This window comes from Mus caroli, unplaced genomic scaffold (genome assembly GCF_978045245.1).
Source record: "Mus caroli unplaced genomic scaffold, Mus_caroli_1 scaffold_13, whole genome shotgun sequence".
In the NCBI taxonomy this organism is placed as follows: Eukaryota; Metazoa; Chordata; class Mammalia; order Rodentia; family Muridae; genus Mus; species Mus caroli.
In genome coordinates this window covers 45938284-45951542 of record NW_028227268.1, presented here as the reverse complement: position 1 = coordinate 45951542, position 13259 = coordinate 45938284, and the positions used below count along the sequence as shown (strand labels likewise).

Genomic DNA, 13259 nt, shown 5'->3' with positions numbered 1-13259 from the left:
TAACGGCCTGCCTTTGAAATAAAAAGGCTATACAATCCTAACTGATTACTTTGAAGCAAAGCCAGTGATTTTTATTTTCCTTATTTCTTTATCTGAAAGCTAGAGTGAAAAGATTTTGTGAAACTAGTGTTAAGATTTGACTTTACTGAGCCCTCAAGAGCAGGGGACACAGCTCAGTGGTAGAACGCCTTTAATCCCAGCACTCGGGAGGCAGAGGCAGGCGGATTTTTGAGTTTGAGGCCAGCCTGGTCTACAGAGTGAGTTCCAGGACGGCCATGGATATACAGAGAAACCCTGTCTCTAAAAAAACAAAAAACAAAACAAAACAAAACAAAAAAAAAACAAACAAAAAACACTTGTCTAACATGCACAAAATCAGGGGTTCCATCCCAGCCAGGGAAAAACAAGCCCCCAACACTCAAACCCTTTTACAGCTCACTCAGTGGCTGAGCAATGCTCCAGTTTTGTTTCCAATCTGAGAACTGGAAAGGCTACCCACAGGAAAGTGCTGGGTGCTGTTTGTGTCCACATGGGAACGCGCACACAGTGGGTCACTCGAAAGTCAGGATCCCCGAGGAAGAGGTCACATGTCGGTCAGTCGGGGGGAATGACTATATGCCAAGGAAGAAAGGAGAATCTGGTCAGATAGAGACCAGAGCGGGGTGTGGGCTGCTGTATGGAGCAAGGTTTCCCTCTGCAGCGAGGCACTGCTCTCAAGGCAGTCTTGACGGTATGTAACTAGGGCACTAAGACATCGGTACAGTTTACAAGGCTGACCTTTGTTTGTCTACGTGGATCGCACACATTAATACTGTTAGTTTTTGTGGTGCTAGGACTCAAGAGCTGGGGTCTCCTGCATGCTCAGTAGGGGCTTAACCACTGAGCCACAGGCAGCCCGGACAGTGTTATCTTAAGAGACAGAAAACATGAATAAGAATGTCTGGTTCAGGGCCTGAGAAATGAACGTTTCCATGTTTTGGAGATTTAAGTTCAAAAAATCATTTAAGGAGATCGAGGACATATCTTCTGACTAAAATACACATTTTCATCATAACCCCTGACATTTTATGATAAAGACATCCTTCTTTAAAAACAAATTATGTGTGTGGGTGCTTTACCTGTGTGTATGTTGGCACCATGTCTATGCCTGGCACCCAGAGGCCAGAAGAGGGCATGACACAGTTGTGAGCTGCCATGTAGGTGCTGAGAATTGAACCCAGGTCCTCTGGAAGAGCAGCTAGTCAGTCCTCTTACCCACCAAGCCATTTCTTCAACCCCTCTTCTTCATTTTTGAGCCCAAACACCACCCAACTGTGAAGAAGTCCTTTTGCAGAAATGATGTCACAGTCCCAGAGGGGCTCAAGTTATCTCAACGGAACAGATAACCACAGACATGGCTATTTAGATATTTAATTTATTAAATTATATAACAAAGTTTCTTCTATACAGTCAGAAAATGCACATTTAGATGAGAACAAAAATTAAGTAAAAATACAATAATATTGGTTCCAAGTCTCTATTTTAAAAGCAAAAAATTAGAAAGTGCATTTGGAAAAGAATAGATTAAAAAAAAAATCTGTATTGGCATTTTTCACCAGGCGTCAATCGTCTTCCATCAAAATAAAGTATGGTAAGAACTGATTTCCCATCACTGAGAGCTACTAGGATGTGGTACAAATATTTTGGTACTAAGATTTTAGATCAGATTAAAAAAAAAAAAAACACACATTCTTTAAGACATGACTCAACTTTCCCAGCTTCTCACCAGATTATCACGTTTAGACCTTGTTTCTCGTCCCCCATTCCCTCTGAGAAAGGGACATATGGGCACACAGGGGGACGGATGAGTTTGGGGCCACAGTCGGAAATGCTGCATCCTTTTGGAGATCAGGCCAAAGGATACCCTCTACGGTAAAATAAGAATGGTGCACAATCCGTCATTTGAGTAGGTTTGTTTCCTCTGCCGCATCTGCCACAAATGACCTGGGTATGGCCATGTATCCCAACCACTTAATATAACAAGTTCAAAAGCTCAATGAATCCCAAAACTCTTACCTGGTTAAAGAGAGAAGATGAAGAGAAGTCGGAAAGGCTAGACCCATTCTTAGAAGCCACCCCCTCAGGCCGAGATCATCAGCAGTAAGACAGGACAGTGATGTGGTGAAGGCCACGGTGCCTCAACTCCACAGGGCTCACAGGGCGTCAGAGCAGTGACTGTGCTTCCCACTCACTTATCCACACCCAGCATGGAGGCCCTCAGCTATCTGGTTCCCAGTACAAGTGTCCTCTAGAGCGGCTCTTCCTCACCTGTCCCCATTTCTGATCTGAGTACCAGGAAGAAGCAGAAAGACCTTCTCAATCAAAGTAAACGCTGGTATCAAGGAGAAGGGAAAAAGCAGAGGTGAGCAGGGCAGGAGGCAGAGCATCCTTCGGCATGGGTTTGGGATCTCAGTAGCAATGGACTGCACATCTTCACTGAGTCACTGGGACACATGGGAAACTGGAGGAAGGTACTGTTTGGAGCCAGGGTTGGTGGTATACATCAGGTAGCAGTCCCAGGGTCTCAGGTAGCCGAGGCAGGAACTCAAGGCCAGCCGGAACTAAACAGTGAGACGCTCTCAAGCCAGGGCAGGCAATACACTTGGAATTTTCTGCTGTTTATTTCTGTTTTTCATATCTTTTTGTGAAGTGGGAAGTTTTGAACTGTTACCAAAAATATATTTTTTAAAAAAAGGTATTCTGTTAAAAACTGTGGCGGGGGAGCAACAGTTCACTGGGGTCACAAAGAGATCTTACCTCAGGCTCTGACAAGAAATTCCTCACTGTCCATGCCTAAGCCTGATAACTGGGGTAAGCCCAAAATGGGAGAAACGAACTTGAAAAAAATATTGAATGACATAAAACCGAGGTTCCAACGGGGTCCTGTACAGGGCAGAACTGGAAGGGGAGGAGCACTCTTCCCTCCACGGCACCACCATGGAAGGTCGGACCCCAGCCTCTACAGCTAGCATTCCTTGAAAGAACTGATCTACTCTCAAAAAGAAGACAAGCAACATAATTCCATCTGTTCATCTGAGTGCAGCGTCCTGGGGCGGCCCAGCTGCTGTGCGGTGGCGGCTGGCAGTGGAGCAGGACCATGTCCTAGCCTACGCTCTCTCATCAGCTTTAGTGAATGAAACATGTCATCAAACCAGTAGAAAAGACTGGCTGTACATTTAAATAAATAACTTTATTTACGATACTTCAGATTTCATATATGCCCACTATATAACAACCAAAGTCCCATAAAGTCTAGTTGAGGCACAAATGCCAATCAAGGCCCTTTGAAAAAAATCAAAGATAATAGAAGTGTCAGGGAAGAGAAGTTCTGTTCTCTCAAGAGAATTTAACAAATGAACTTCCCTGATTCTTTAAGGTCTATAGAGGGAAATTTAAATTCCTTTTAAGGGCATGCCCAGTCAACAAGCTGATTAACCCATATTTAGAAAAATAAACCCCATAATTAAGAAAAATATATCAAATGCCTTTCATACCAAGCATGTACTAACACTTCAACAGCAGGATGTCAAAACTGCCAGTCAGTCCCGGACGGGTGTCAGTCTATCCATGAGCTGTAAGTGTGTCAAGGTGGCCCAGAGGCACCGTCCCCCACCATAGAATGGTGAAGAGCTCCAATATCCACTCACTGCCCCTGGACAATGTGCTGGAGGACAGACACTCCAGGGTAGGACCAGCAGCCTTCTCTCTCCATGAGCACAGATGTTGGAGTCTTTACACTATCGGCTAGTTCAGTACGACAAGTTACCAATTTATAGATGCTGAGAAGTGGCTAACCTTGAGAAACATTCACAATTCTGTCACTGCCCAAAGTAATAGAGAGGTGCAGGCAGGAGTCCCAGGCCCCCTCAGTGGTTATCCGGTGCCCTGGGAGTAGGAAGGAAGGCGCCAATAGAGGAGGAAGGGATAGATCTGCACAGGGCACGAGTACTGTGACATCAGGTCACAGTGCTACCCTTGCTCCAGGCGGCACCACACTGACAGACAGGAAAGCCGAAGAGCCACCCTCTCACTGTCTCCTCGCAGTGGCTCATGAGCAGACCTCACTGAGAACCATGTCCCCTCCCTCACTTCCTAGTATTAAGCTTCACATGATATGGGACCCCTAGGGGCAATGGCAGGCGCTGATTGCCTGTCAGTGGAAATGCAATTTTATCATGTACAAGCAAATATTAGCCCAATGGAAAAAATAATAAAAGCAATGGCCAGCTCCTTTGTAAGGTCTGCCATTCTGATGTGTTGGCGGTGGTACAGCTGACGCAGCGCTCACAGCTGACGCAGAGACGAGACGCCCTTTCTACAGCACTCTCCATTTCAGACCACCTCACACATGAAGCTGGCCTACCAACATCTCACAGAACCCATGGGACATGGAATTTTTCTTGACTGCCAAGAGTTAGGGACACAAAATAGAATACAGATCACAGAGTATCAGCAAAGGACAGCTGATTACTCATCACAAGTGTTAAATAAAAGGACAAAAATTACTTTTATTCACATCCAATCTTGTGGCTGAAAGTGAAGCCATCTTTGGATGTAGAGAGCCTGGTGCTACAAGGAGTCCAGCTCCGAGGCCTGCTGATCATCTGGCCTCGCCAGTCACTGAAGCCCAGCTTCTCAGCTTCTGCCTGTTTACCTCCTAGGGAGACACAGCGACTGAAACCTTTTGTTGTTTTTAAAATTAAAAACAGAGTAATGTGTATTAGAAAAGATAGCACAGAAAAACTTCGGCTTCAGCTCAGCCCGACCAGGTCAGAGCCACGGGTGCAGTTTGGAATCCATCTGCTGGCACCCGTGGCCGGGATGGTCTTTCTCCTTGGTAGGCTCCCCAGTCCAGATCAGGCCATGAAGGTGGTGGGCAGAGAGTCCTGGGGCTATGCTTTCAGTGGAACGCATACAGCAGCAACAGGATGGTGCAGATGCCAATGACACCTCCAAGGATGAGCGAGTCACGCCGTTTCCTAAGGTTGATCCTTTGTATCAGGCTGTTCACAGCAGGAAAGCGGTCTTTGGGACACCTTGGTTAAGGTCATACCTGAGAGAGGCCTCTTTAATAAAAAGTTACAGAAATCACAAACAGCCATTAGTGCAGTCCACAAACAGTCAAGAATTCGAGACCAGTGGAGGAGAAAGGAGCAACCTGCATTCCCATCTGGGATAAACGCAGTCCACCCAGTCAGGAAAATGGAAAGAGGGCCAGTGGAGAAAATAAGACCAGCTGCCAGGCCCCACCAGAGCTCCCGGGCTTGGACCTGAGTAGGCTCGGCAGGGCGGGGACCAGGTCCCACCTACATCCTCTACATCCTCTTTCCCCTTTCCTGCCCCATGCTCCTCTCCTCAGAGACAGAAGCTCTGAAGAAAAGGCAGAGGCAGAGAGGCAGAGAGGAGGCAGAGAAGTGGCAGAGAGGCTGAGGCAGGTTTCTGTGAATTTGAGGCCAGCCTGGTCTACGGAGTGAGTTCCAGGACAGCCAGGGATTCACAGAGAAATTCTGTCACACTCCCTGCATGTGTAGACCAAAGCTGCTTCACTGGTAAACATTTCTCTGAAGATGCCCTTCTTTGTTGACAGACATTACATCAAGTTCAAAAGACCAATGACCATGTCCCTCCCTGAGAAATGCCAGTTTGTTTCCCACTGTGACGCTGCATATTGTAGGTACTGTATGATCCTGACTCTAGAACACATGCTACTGCATTAGTGCATTTCTGATGAAAGAAAAGGACAACTGACAGAGGAACAGTTCTTAAAAATCAGGATCAGGACGCAAGTGTGGAAGAGGCAAACCTTTTACAAAGTAAACACTTCTCTACAGGAAAAACACCCTTCACTCTTTCTTGCCCAAATCAGAGATAAACAAATCCTGTGGTGATTTAAAACTTTATCACCAGGGGGCTAGAGAGATGGTTTGAAGGGACTTTAGGCAGCTCAAGCATGGTAAACACGGCTCTGGCAGGCCTTGCCCTTCTCCCCATCCCCTCTGCCTTGCTAAAAACCATTAGATTACATTCCACCAAGGTCTATTTATCCCCTTATTTGGCCACTTGCTCCTCTTGAGGCTGACTACCAAGGTCCAGCTATCAAAGTATTAAAATTCAGTACTCAAAAGCCTTTGGCTCACCTAATTAACATACCCAATTAAGTTAAAACACCTCATCCTAACATGGGGTTTTTCATGTTTTCCTTTTATAAACCACCATTTGCCTATGGATATCATCTCATCGTCTCCTCTCTATCCACAGGCAGGACAAACACTCCTACCCTCTCTCTCTCTCGCTCTCTCTCTCTCATCCCCTTCTCCTTGCCCTTTATCCTCTATCTTTTGTCTGTGTCTCTTATTGTTTGCCCTCTGTCCCTATGGGGCAAATAAATCTCCTTTGGCCCGAGAACCTGGTCTTGGGTTCTAAGCTGATATTTCCTCTCAGGGCTCAGAAGTTAAGAATGTTTGCTGCTTTGCTAGAAGGCTCAAGTTCTGTTTCACACAACCCACACTGGGCAGCTTACCTGTAACTCCAGCTAAATCCTCCTTTGGCCTTTCTCTGCATGTGTGCTCTTACACACACACACACACACACACACACACACACACACACACACACACACGAAAAAGTAAAATAACATCAAGTTGTGGCATCAGGAAACCTAACCTATGGTGGATACACTCTTGCTCACTTCATCTTGCAGACGTCCCTCCCTTGTTTCTAATAGTCTAGCTCAGGAGTGAGAGTCGGAAGCATTTATACCTACAGTACAACAGCCATCCCTTGGCTAGTGGCTAAGCTAGAAATGGGCATGGTTTAGGCTGGGGGACTTGGTGACAGCTATTGGAAAGCTTATGCTTTTCCTATGGCCTTCAAGCTATGTAGCAGCCATCTCTGTCATCATCAGGAGAGATCCAGCGGAGGGCCAGGTAAAAGGTGACAAAAGGTGGTGAAGAGAGGGAGGTGACAGGGGAAACTGCCGAGTCCTGCTGACGATTACACTGATAACCACACCAGGCCCTCATGTTTGTAAGGCAGGCACTGGCCACTGAGCCATCTTTTAGGCCCTGAACACACACACTTTTGGAATGATGAGTGCTTTATCTGTAGCAGGCACTATGCTAGGGTTGGGGATACTGCTCCTTTAAGAGGACTTGGGGCTTAGGGAACAGACACATTCAGGGAGGAAAGTCACAAAACACAATGGGAACAAAACTGAATGGACAACTCAGTTTCAACCAGTATGCAGACTAACCTAACTACCCAGCGCCATTCTGTTTTTACTTTTGAGAAAGGGCCTCACTGTATAGCCCTGGCTGGCCTGGAATTCAGAGATCTGCTTGCCTCTGCCTCCAAGAGCTAAAGGAATTGTGCTACCATGCCTGGCTTCTATTTTTTTTTCAATAGTTACATAAAATACACATGCACGTTCACCAAGTTGCCTCTGTTCCTGCTGTAGTGTGACTAAGCTTATAGTTTATAATAAATAAGTACCCCAGCCTCTTGTGAGGCCGAGGCAGGAGGATCACCTGAGTAGCTTAGTCTAGGTGCTCTTAGCAGCCTGGGTGCTGTCTGCTTCTTCTTGAGATTGAAACATCCCATTTTACAGGGAGATAAACAACTCAAAGCAGCCTCAGGAAGTCCTTGAAACTGACCAGATTCACTAGGCCCCTCCCTCCCTGCCAGAGTAAACAGAGCTAACATGAAAAGAAGTCTCTTAAAACCGGCTTCATCAGGAAGCAAACCAGAAAGAAGTTAAAATTAAAACAAAACCAAAACAGACCAGCAACCTGCAAGAGGTTTAGATCATTGTCACTTGGAAAGGACACTCCCCAAGCTATTGAGCTGCCTGCCCGTTGTGCACTGTGTCCAGGTCCCCTAGCTTTTGTGAGCTGTCACCCATGCTGGAGTGGGCCTTGGTGATGCAGCCATCTGGGTCATTTCTGCTCCTTTAAGTCACCCCACATCCCTGTACTGGAAGTAACCACAGTAAAGCTCAGTGGCTCACCAAGCTGGACACTGATCGTGTCTGTACTTTAGTCTGTTGTAGGGACGTGTACTGCACCACCCCAGAAATGACTCTGTATTTGATGACCTTTATGTGAGTCCTGGAGATTCAAACTCATGTGGGTGACAGGGAGAGAAGTGGGGGTAGCAGAACAATATGATGATTTCATGGAAAACACACTGGGGGCTGAGGAGATGACTTAGTGGACAAAAGTGCTTGCTATAGAAGCATGAGGAACTGAGTCCCCAGGCTCACATAAAATGTCAACACACAGTGCAAGCACCTGTAGTCCTCATTTTCCTATGGGGAGAAGCTTACGGGCCAGCTAAGGAACAGCAGACACCCCGTCTCACAGTAGTGGAAGACAAGGACTAGTGTCTGAGGTTGGCCTCCGACTTCCACATGCGTGCCACAGAAACATGCAATGCACACAAAGAAAGAAAGATCATGGGAATTTGAAATGTGAATCTCCACTTTGCCAAACTGTCCTGGCCCTGTGGATATGGGCCAGGCCCCTTTCTTGAGCCTACTTCTTTATCTGCAAAAAAAAAATCAAAAGTCCCCACTCTCTCCCCTCTATGGGGTGAGAGTACGCAGTGTGGGTAAGGCAGTGTGCTGTGTAAACTGCCCAGCATGTGTGAGCACACGTGGTTTGGGATGTGTGCTTTTTACACTTGACTAGTAACAACATTGACAAAGGACTGGAAAGTGCCAAGCAACGCCAAGGATATCCTTTTTCTTAGGCAATTAGATATCAGGGTAAAAGTGCCCTTAAACTACTATGGACCAGATGATATTCACCTTTTGAAAATCCCAAGTTCTTCCTCACAGTCATCTGGGAAGAACCCCCCATCCCCGAGCTTCTCTGATGCAATCTTATCTATTTTAAGTTGAGAAGCTAAAATTTTAAAGCAGAGGTCACAACTGACAAGTGGAGCCTCTCCTCCGCCCTGGGACTTGTGTAGTCACAATCTACCAACAGGTACAGCACACCTGCAGTATCCCCGCCCCTTCCAGGTGCCTGCAACTGACATCCTCCAAAGTTGCAATTAAACCACAGTGTGAGGCGGGGTGGTCACGAACACATGCAGGGAGTACTAATGTGGAGTCAGAGCTTTTAAGGACAAAAATAATTTGTGAATACTTTTATAAATATAAATATCTATAATGAAATCTCTAGTGAGCTGTTCTCTAGAAATGGTGTTAAACATAAGTTTATCACAAAGTAAAGCAGCCCTCACACAATTCAATTGCTAAGGGCTCTACCAGTGTGCATAATTTGCACCTCTACCCCAATAAACGGAGAACAAAAAGAACGAGTCCTTCATCCCACCAACATCTCACAAAGGATACTGGCCAGAGTGTTCATCTTGCTGTGAATTGACTTGAGCATTCCTCTCTGGGAAGTCATATTCTCTTTTGTTGCCATAGCAATGCTTCAAGAGGAGAAAAGAGACAATTTGAGTTGGCACGGGGACACTACATTGTTCAGATCTTCACCCCTCTAAAGACAAACAGAAAGCTACAGTGAGCAACCGCTCCGCTCCTGGGGTCAGCGGTAATGGGTACCAATCCCTGCCCAGCTTCCTGCCCACTGTTACACAGGGAGTCTTGTTATGAGTCATCTTGAGTTTTCTTCAAAGTAACAAATGAAATGAGACATTAAGAGACAAATCATACATTACAAAGCTTCTTCAGTGGCTTAAAGAAACCAACCACTAAAATAATTTTAATCAGGAAAAACTGTTAAGAGGAAAGAAACACCATTAAAAAAATCATGAGCATAAGAAAGGGGCCCAAGTGATACCCACATTCAACCAGCTTTCAACATATAAACAAAGGGGGACTGAAAATTCGAGAAGAACTCAGTAGGCAGATCTCAGGATTTACTAAACACACTGTGAGAGGGGAAGAACAGCTCTTTTACAGAACAGCCATGCTGACCACCTGCTAAGAATAAGAGTTGACCCTCTTCTGCTGTCACTTCCAGTCAGGTATTTTCATAATTCGCCCCGGATAGGAGGATCCTAGGGGGTAGGGTCAGTGTCCACTTTGGTAAGTAACACAGAAGAGGAGAGTAACATAAGAAATGCAAAGGGGCAGTTTTGGTTAGATATGATCAAGAATCATTATACTCTTTTGAAATAGTCTAAGAATAAAGATAACTCTAAAACTTATTTTAAAAAGAGTCCTGGAAATGGGGGAAATGCTCGCTAGATACAATTTCCTGGTGTACTGTACTGGCTATTTTTGTGTCAACTTGACACAGCTGGAGTTATCACAGAGAAAGGAGCTTTAGTTGAGGAAATGCCTCCATGAGATCCAACTGTAAGGCATTTTCTCAATTAGTGATCAAGGGGGAAAGGCCCCTTGTGGGTGGGACCATCTCTGGGCTGGTAGTCTTGGGTTCTATAAGAGAGTAGGCTGAGCAAGCCAGGGGAGGCAAGCCAGTAAAGAACATCCCTCCATGGCCTCTGCATCAGCTCCTGCCCCCTGACCTGCTTGAGTTCCAGTCCTGACTTCCTTTGGTGATGAACAGCAGCATGGACGTGTAAGCCGAATAAACCCTTTCCTCCCCAACTTGCTTCTTGGTCATGATGTTTGTGCAGGAATAGAAACCCTGACTAAGACATGTACCTTAGGCACACTTTCTTCCGTGGAGTGTCCAGAACAAAAGCACTCACTCTGGGGAAGGACTGTTTGAATCCCTGGTTCTCTTGAAGCTGGCCAGAGGGGCTACATAAACCTTCTCAAGCAAGAGACCTACAAGGAAGCCCTGGAGCCTGGCAGTGGGAGGCTGCAGACCTGGTGGTCTCGGGGCTGAGGAAAGAACTCTGTTCCCTTGGCTCCTGTGCTTGCAGAGGGACTGAGGCCATGGGGCTTCCAGGCTCCTGGAGGAGACAATCACCCAGGCCATCCACTGGTGGCAAGCTGCTGGACATTCATGGGGAAAGCCTCACAGAACAGGCTGCTAGGTGTTTACTGAAGAGAGATGCTAGAGGGATGACAATTATTCAAAATAATTACACTATTGAGAAGAATACAATGAATGTGTAAGGAGACACATAGAAGGATATTTACTGAAGTAAAAAACCAAAACCAAAACCAAAACCCAGCAACAAAAATATCAGAAAACACCCAAAGAAGCCAATGACCTCAAAGAACAAAAGCAGAAAGGCTTAGGTTTGGTAAAGGCTGTTTGGAAAATCAAGGAGTGGCCAGGAAACAGCCACTGATGATAAGAAAGAAATGAAGAGTTACTGACAGGCACACTGGTGACATAAAGGAAGCAGAAGAATGAGACATCTTTCCTAATGCTGCCAAGAGGACCTGGGAAGCTCTCTGTGGGGCTCTGGCCAAGGAAGGTGAAGCAAGTTCGTGTCACTAAAGTGCACATATACTGGTGGTACTGTAAGTGGTCAGTTCCTTAAAGAGTGGCAGTGAGAAAGGCCAGGCAGAGTGTCATGAAGATACTAGAATCCAGGCCACTGTTTCCCAAATGCTCGGAATACAGGCGTGTGCCATGATGTCTGGCTCAGAAGAGCCTTGAAAGCATGAGGAAGAAATGAAAGCAGCAGAAGAAATGGAAATTGACCAAATTCTGCTTGAAATTACAACAAGGGCCTTTATAGTCTTATAGAAAGTAAGAGGACTCCGGCCTGTAGTAAGGACCTCTGAACCATGCAGGCCTCTGGTTTTCTGAGGGGAACCATCATTATCTCATGTGCACTTGACTCACGGTGGATATGCATTAAAAAATAATTTCCACAAAGCACTTTGTATTCCTTGGAGCCTGAATATTACATTGAGTTATTACCGTGTTGAATATGCATGATTCCCAGTACCACGTAAAGCCTATCTAGACATCCTTTCCTATCTACCCCATCATCTGGAGTTGAGCTGAGTGAAAGATAGGCTGTTATTTCAAGTTTCAAATACTTAAGAGATAAAATGAAGCTTCATATATATAGTGCTTCAAAAATGATAAATCATTGATATGCTTACTGGAACTTCAGATTTCTTACTACTATTATGAACTAAACATAACTTCCTATTTTTAAAAATTAATTTGCCTTGTATGTATGAGTTCATGTGTGAATGTGTGCATGCATGTGCCTGTGTGTGCCACAATACATCAGAGGATGGCCGTTGAGAGTTAGTTCTCTCCTTCCACCAAGTAGGTCCCGAGGATCTGGTGGTCAGATTTGGTGGCAGGCAAGTCTGTTAAGCCATCACTGTCTTAGAGCAGTGACTCAGTATAAATGTTCTGGTCCCAGAGATATAAGAGACTAATTAGGGGATCCAAGTCTTCAATATTAGTTACTAGTCATGTGATCATAGGCAAATTCTATAATTTCTTTTTTGTTTTGGAGAAGGAGTCTATACTGGTCAACGTCTATCTCATGAACCTGTCACTAAGAAGATTAGATGCGCTTAGAAAGTAAGGCCACAGCAGAAATGCATTACTGTCTAGTAAAACTGCCATCACTTAAGGAACATGACTTGACCTTCACTCTAGTGAACAGGGCTGGCTTGAGCTGACCATTAATTGTGCAAAGACAGCAGTGAAGGAGCACAAACACTACTCCTACCTTATTGTTTCTTCTATCAGACGATCAGAGCTGAAAAAGAAAGTTAAAAATTTGAATTACTAAACATATATTTAAGCATTTCTTATTTTTCTATGTGTATAAATTCTATAGCCATTTCTGTATATAGAATAATTAAGATTTTTATTTTTAGAGCATCTAGAAAAAAATCCTTAATTCAGCCATACATGAGGTAATTTACATTTTGCGTTTTATTTCTCAGCTTAAATCTTCTGAATTGTGTGTGTGTGTGTGCATGTATGTGACATTCCTTATTATTTAAGTCTGGCTAGTTTTAATGACAGCATTAAGGAGTGAAAGTTAAATCTAGATAACTCAAAGTAGTCACCACTATCCATTCAAAAGGTAAGAGTTATAACCAACTTGTTGACACAAGTGACAGATGCGGTTCTGATGCTTCTAATCAGTATCATCCAAACATTAGGGTCCCTTCTGTTTGGGGGAAATAGTATTTATTTATTTAAACTAAGCTAGACCTCAGCTCCTGACACTTTAGAATGTAAGAATGTGGACACAGACGATGAATACGCACCTCTGATCTGCAGAGTGCGTGTGTCCAATACTGCGTACCGTGTAAGAAACAGCTGCTCCAGGAGAACTGTACC

General features: G+C 45.0%; 1 protein-coding gene across 2 annotated transcripts in view; it reads right to left on the bottom strand.

The window, feature by feature from the left end:
- Window positions 1–3210: 3210 nt before the first annotated feature.
- Window positions 3211–13259, bottom strand: part of Gosr1 (golgi SNAP receptor complex member 1) — a 35103-nt gene continuing 25054 nt past the window's right edge. For both annotated transcript variants that reach the window (XM_021177314.2, XM_021177315.3), the window contains exons 7-9: window positions 12637–12666; window positions 9398–9480; window positions 3211–5064 (exon numbers count right to left, since the gene is read on the bottom strand). In XM_021177314.2, coding sequence (XP_021032973.1) covers window positions 4940–5064; window positions 9398–9480; window positions 12637–12666 — 238 coding nt within the window. In that variant the 3' untranslated portion in view covers window positions 3211–4939. The remainder of the gene's footprint in view (window positions 5065–9397; window positions 9481–12636; window positions 12667–13259) is intronic.